This window comes from Ovis aries, chromosome 1 (assembly GCF_016772045.2).
Source record: "Ovis aries strain OAR_USU_Benz2616 breed Rambouillet chromosome 1, ARS-UI_Ramb_v3.0, whole genome shotgun sequence".
In the NCBI taxonomy this organism is placed as follows: Eukaryota; Metazoa; Chordata; class Mammalia; order Artiodactyla; family Bovidae; genus Ovis; species Ovis aries.
In genome coordinates this window covers 102,716,495-102,722,882 of record NC_056054.1, presented here as the reverse complement: position 1 = coordinate 102,722,882, position 6,388 = coordinate 102,716,495, and the positions used below count along the sequence as shown (strand labels likewise).

The following is a 6,388-nucleotide window of genomic DNA, read 5'->3' as shown; positions in this document are numbered from 1 at the left end:
AATATTTGTCAATTAAAAAATGGATGAGTGGATTTCACATAAGAGCCTTGGTTTTCTTTTGTACAACACAGGGTTTTACTACGTGGTCTCTTGGGTCTTTATCATTGACACTGAGGGACTGGATCCCTTGGGTGAGGGGAAGACATCTGAAGAGCCAGGCCCTGAATCTGGGGTTCCAGACTGTTTAGCTAGAGCTATAGGGTCTTTTGGTGTTGTGGCCTGTGTGGAGGAGGGCACTATTGCCTAAGCCAAAGCCACCCGTGCCGTCCTCCCAAGAAGAGACTTTTTCATCTTCTAAGACCAAGGTGGCCTCAGGGCACTCTCTTCTCTAGGGAAGCCCATCCCAGCATCATTTCCCAGCATCCTCTGTGGTATCCATCTCATCTGCAGGGAGGCAGAGGCATCTCCCCCTTTCCTGCCTCTCTAAGCCTTACCTTCATATACCCAAAACCACCCATGCCTAATGGGATTTGGGAGCAATCAAGGAATGCAAACTCAACCTCAGATGTGTCCTTTTCTATTGTGTAAAAAAAAAAAAAAAAGAGCTAATCAATTATTCTTAACCAAACAAGAGTGTGTCCTGTGCAAAGGACCCCAGAGAGCCTATCCCAGACTCCCTCCTCGCCTCCCTGACTCCACAGAGGTCACATGGCTATGACTAAGGGCCCAGAGTTGAGTGACCTACCCAACCCTGGCCTGAGAACTTTACCTCTAAATAGAGGAGCAAGAGTTATCCTCCTTGCTCCCATATTCCTCATCCCCTTCATCCACCCATTCCTGGCAGGGGCCAGGGACACTGATGGTAGACAGAAAACCGACAAGGCAGCCCACTCAGTCTAGGCTAAAGAAGGCTCAGACCATGAGTAAAATAAACCCAAGAAGAAGAAGAAAAAAACTCATCCCAGAGAGTCAGAAAGGAGTAAGAACACAGGCATCACGCAGGACTTAGGCTGTGAGGGTATCATCATCTTTATTGTTACATGGTTTCCTCTTGTCTCCAGTCCTGTGGCTGTGCATAAGGACAGACCATAGCTCAAGCTGCAAACCGAGAATCCTTGCTGAGGAGCTGCCTGCCCCAGGAGAAGCACAGGACTTTGGGGATACTCTGACTCCACTCCAATGGGAGTTTACAACCTAGCTGGGCAGGTAAGACAGACACACCTGAAAAGTGAAATAACAATTCAAGAGATGTTGCAAGGCAGTTGCCAAATGGATGGTGTGGATGATGCAACGAGTTCTAGGAAATCAGTCCAGGCTCCTGCAGAGAGGAACAAATACAAAAGGCTCCAAGGAATCGGTCTTGAAATACAGTTTGGGTTTTTAGATACTGGGAATAGCAGAGAAGTGGTCCAGGTAGTAGGGAAAGAGTGAGCAGAGGCTTGGGGGCAGGCACCCCAAAGGGATGTCTTGGGAAACACCCAAGATGTGGCTTGGTGGCAAGACTGGTCTGGCTAGAAAGGAGGATGTGTTTGGGGAGGAGTCAGATGTGAGGCTAAAGAGGTGTCTGAGACCCAGGTGTGGATCCTGAGATGGCATGCAAAGGAGTTTGGACATCATTTCTGCAGCAGGGAGCCTCAAGTCTTGGAAGAGATACAAACCAGAAAACGTTGGAAATTGTGGCTGCTGGGAATGGAGGATCAACATTTTCAGGACAAGAGGTAAGGTCATCTCAGCTGTACTTTCTTTAAAAGTAGGCACCCTTTGCTCCACCATGGGTTCCACCTTTCACTCCAACACTGACGTCTCCTTGGTCTCCACAACCACGAAAACCCTGCGGCTCTTGAAGGCCTACATCGCAAGGTCTAAATCTAGGCTCACTGCCTTGCTGCCAGTTATAACCGGCTGGGCCACAGATGGGGGCCTCAGTGTCCAGGTGGTGTGGACTGGACTCATGACAGCCTAGGTCTCCTGTGCATAGATTTGGACCTGACCAGGGACTGGGACAGCGTCGGGGCTCCACACAGGGCTCTGGGCTTGGGCAGGGCGATGGAAGCGGAATTGGCTCTGGAAGTGGAAAAGATTCTTGGCGCTCACAGGGCTGCGGACATGGACGCGGTGCTGGAAGATCACACTGCACTGGCCGAGGATGACTCGGGGCTGGATATGGCACTGGACGTGGTTCTGGATACAAACAAGGTTCCGAAAGTCGCCGTGGTGGAGAGCAGGGACGGAACTCTGGACTTACGCACCGCTCTGGACGCAAACACGTACGTGGAGCCGGAAGTGGACGTGGGCATGGAGCCGGAAGTGGACGTGGGCATGGAGCAGGAGGTGGACTTTGCCGCAGTGATGGATCTGGACATTGGTCCAAACGCCGCGGAGGACGGAAGCTTGGAAGTGGACACGGCTCTGCACGTTGTCTCAGATCCGGGCAGGAGGTACCCCAGGAGGGTCGAGGGGCACAACTCTCAGAGCAGCGTCTGATGGGAGGAATCTGAACAGAACACTTCTGGGGGGGAACCTGCCTGGGGCAGCGAGGGGAGGAAATCTCTATTCGGCACTTGGGTCCACATCTCTGAGAGCAGCCCAAAGTGGGACGCCGAGAACAGTCACTGTTATAGATGGGCTCAGAGCGGCGGGGTGGGGTACAGTAGTTATAGGAGCCCGGAGAACATCTTGACGGCAGGCAGCTACTGCTGTAGTAGGGCTCGGAACGTCGTGGTGGGGAGCAGCTGCGGTAAGAAGGCTGCAGCTGGCGAGGAGGGAGGCACCTGCTGGTGCTCCGAGAGCGACTCTGTGCAGGAAAGCTCCCATAAGAGCCCCGGGTCTGGCACTGGGGCTCACAGGTGCTAAATGAAGCCCGGGACTGGCGCTGGGGGGCGCAGCTGCTGTAGGAGCCTTGATACTGGCACTGGGTGGAGAATCTTCCCTGAGGCTGGCACACCAGGGGACCTGTTACATAAGTCTGGACAGGCTGAGGTGCCAGGCAGGGTACATAGCTCTGGCCTGGGCATTCCACATAACAAGTTTCTGTATAATGAACGGGAGCACATTCTACATAGCAGGTCTGCACAGGGCATGGGCCTTCACACTGCACATAGGAAACCTCAGACTGGCATGGAGCCTGGCATTGAACACATGTAATCTGAGGCTGGCTTGGAGCCTGACCCTTCACCTGGGTGGTCTTAGACTGGCATGGAGCTTGGCCCTTCACCTGGGTGGTCTTAGACTTGCATGGAGGTTGGCCCTTCACCTGGGTGGTCTTAGACTGGCATGGAGCTTGGCCCTTCACCTCTGTAGTTTTAGACTGACATGGAGCCTGGCATTTTACCTGGGGAATTTGAACTGGGCATGGTGCAGGGCACTCCACAATTTGCATCTCGCAGGGGGCTTGGACCACCACCTGGCTGTTGGCACAAGGGGATTGGGAGATGCAGAAGGGGGAACATGCCACACAATACTGGGGGTGCGGCTGGTAACACTGAATCTGCTGCTGGTCACACATGGTTTTGATGCAGACAGGTAAATAGACCTGAGGGTAGAAAGACCAAGATCAGGAAGATGAGAGTTGCTGGGGAGTGGTGAGCAGGACCAAGGGGCAGACACCCTGCTTCTTTCCTGGCCTTTCCTCCCATACCTTCAGCTTGTACCCAAGAATCCTTACAGAGTGAGCTCAACCCAAGATTAGTCACCGTTGCCTACAAAATCTGCCTTGAGTCTTCCAAAAGACCTGATCTGAGGGAGCTTCAAAGGACTGCAAATGGGCATTCCAGTGTCCAGCACAAGAGGGCGCTGATGACAAGAGAATTCCCTCACTTCATCAAGTCCTAAGAGGTGGGACAGGGAGGCCTGGCGAGCTGCGATTCATGTGGTCTCGAAGAGTCGAAGAGTCCGACAGGACTGAGCGACTGAACTGAACTGAACTGAAGAGGTGGGAGGGAGCTTTATATGAAGTAGAGAGAAATCTTCCTCCCAAGGCTGTAGCCCGAAATGGGAACCCCACACCCACAGGAGCTTGGATGTCCTCAAGCACTCACACTGGCAACTTGCACATATGTGCAAACATGCAAAAGGGTACATATGGGAGCAAGCCCTCAGGACTTCCCAGGTGGCTCAGCGGTAAAGAAACTGCCTGCAGTGCAGGGGACACGGGTTTGATCCCTGTGTCAGGAAGAGCCCCTGGAAGAGGAAATGGCAACCCACTCCAGTATTCTTTTTGCCTGAAAAATCCCATGGACAAAGAAGCCTGGCAGGCTACAGTCTATAGGGTTGCAAAAAGTGAGGCACAACTCTGTGACTATGCACGCATGCACTCAGGCACCATCTGCGCTCAAAGAAAGTATCCACTGTAGATTAAAGGATCCAGTCACTTACCGGACAGCTCAAACCCAGCATAAAATGTTTGTTTCTTTCTATTCAATCTTTTTAAGTGAATTTACAAGCCCTCATGGACATATGCAAAACACGCACATACCAAATACACCAACCTTGGAAAGGCTCAGGACCATCTTGGAAACTTACCTAGGCAGATTCCTGATGTCAGTCACCTCAACTGGGACAGTCTGCTAGTTTCAGAAATGTTTTCTCCCCAGCCCCTCTGAGAAGCAAGGCACAGTTACCTAAAATAGGATGACCCAGAAAGTGCAAGTTTCCTAAATCACAAGACTGACATTCAGGCACACATAAAGCTCTAAATAGCAGAGTGTTACAAACACGATGTAGGGGTGCAGGCATGCTTCCCAACAGCATACTTAGCCAGGGAGAAACTGAGGGACATCCCCAATCCTCTGTCCTCCTCAAATCTGCCTGTTCACAGGCATCAGCCCAGTGACCAGCACAGCACGGAGACTGTTTTGACAGTTAGTCCACATCTCAAACACATCTCTGTGAGCTCCTGAGATACTGACATACTTATAATGAAGAGCAAAGCCTTCTACTGTCTATTTGTACAGCCTGTCTAAGTATACATGTCCTTGAGGAAGGTAACCCTCTTACATACATGTCTGCTCACAAGATGTAAATTAAATTAATAATGCATCTTTCCAGAGAAAGAGGTCCTGATGCAAGAAAATGGTACCTACAGATAAGTCCATGGTAATCCAAGACAAATACACTGACTTCATTGTCCCAGGTTTTCACCCCAACTCCGTAGATATTCTTCCTCCATCCTCTAAGAGCCCTCCAGACTGTTCTCCTCTGAAGGAGTACCTCTCTTTTTCTGGCCCCAGGGTCCGTCCTCACTGTGCCTCATCCTTGTGAATCTGGGAACCCCATGGGCATCGTCCAGACCCCAATCCCAAGACCCAACCCCTAGACTCACCCTCCTCACAGGCAAGCAGTCATTCAGGCTGAGGAATCTGAAGACAAGACTGTTTATAAAGGCTTCTGAGTCTGGCTTAGACCATGAGACAACTGGTTGGCATCTGCCAGGCATCACCCAATTCCAGCAGCCAGTCACCTCCCTGTATGTTTGTCCTTGCAGTCACCTGTAGAATGTGGGAGTGTCTCACCTTAGTGTCAAAGCCTCTGAACTATGAAGGAGCAGGTCCTTGTTTTCTTCCTCCTTCTTCACGCTGTCAGTTTTTTCTCCATTGCTAGAAGACCTGGTTAAGAGGATGATGAGGCATGGCAAAGACATCTTTTCTCTTGAAAGATGATTCCAGGCCCCTACATTCCCTAACCAGGTAGAGAAAATGGAAGAAAACTCCCTTTTTAAATTAAATAACAGATAATTCACTTCAGTTCAGTCATTCAATTGTGTCCAACTATTTTCAACCCTGTGGACTGCAGCACACCAGGCTTCCCTGTCCATCTCCCAGAGCTTAATCAAACTCATGTCCATTGAGTCAGTGATGCCATCCAACTGTCTCATCCTCTGCCATCCGCTTCTCCTCCTGCTTTCAGTCTTTCCCAGCATCAGGGTCTTTTCCAATGAGTCAGTTCTTTGTATCAGGTGGCCAGAGTTTTGGAGTTTCAGCTTCAGCATCCGTCCTTCCAGTGAATATTCAGGACTGATTTCCTTGGGATGGACTGGTTGGATCTCCTTGCAGTCCAAGGGGCTCTCAAGAGTCTTCTCCAACACCACAGTTCAAAAGCATCGATTCTTCAGCACGTGGCTTTCTTTATGGTCCAACTCTCACATCCATACATGACTACTGGAAAAACCAGAGCTTTGACTAGACGGACCTTTGTTGGCAAAGTAATGTCTCTGCTTTGTAATATTTTGTCTAGGTTGGTCATAACTTTTCTTCCAAGGAGCAAGCATTTTTAAATTTCATGACTGCAGTCACCATTTGCAGTGATTTTGGAGCCCAAAAGAAATAAAGCCTGTCACTGTTTCCTTTATTTCCCCATTTATTTGCCATGAAGTGATGGGACCAGATGCCATGATCTTAGTTTTCTGAATGTTGAGCTTTAAGCCAACTTTTCACTCTCCTCTTTCACTTTC

At 50.2% G+C, this 6,388-nt stretch overlaps 1 protein-coding gene across 1 annotated transcript; it reads right to left on the bottom strand.

Annotated features, from left to right (window-relative positions):
• Window positions 1–945: 945 nt before the first annotated feature.
• On the bottom strand, window positions 946–5,290 carry KPRP (keratinocyte proline rich protein). The gene is made up of 3 exons (XM_042253826.1): window positions 5,261–5,290; window positions 4,462–4,559; window positions 946–3,472 (listed from the first exon to the last, which is right to left on the bottom strand). Exon 3 carries the CDS (start codon window positions 3,443–3,445, stop codon window positions 1,685–1,687), a length of 1,761 nt encoding a protein of 586 aa, XP_042109760.1. The 5' UTR covers window positions 3,446–3,472; window positions 4,462–4,559; window positions 5,261–5,290; the 3' UTR covers window positions 946–1,684.
• Window positions 5,291–6,388: the final 1,098 nt, after the last annotated feature.

Bases quoted from the DNA above. Each gene is read 5' to 3' on its own strand.
- KPRP (XM_042253826.1), bottom strand. From the start codon at position 3,445: ATGTGTGACCAGCAGCAGATTCAGTGTTACCAGCCGCACCCCCAGTAT.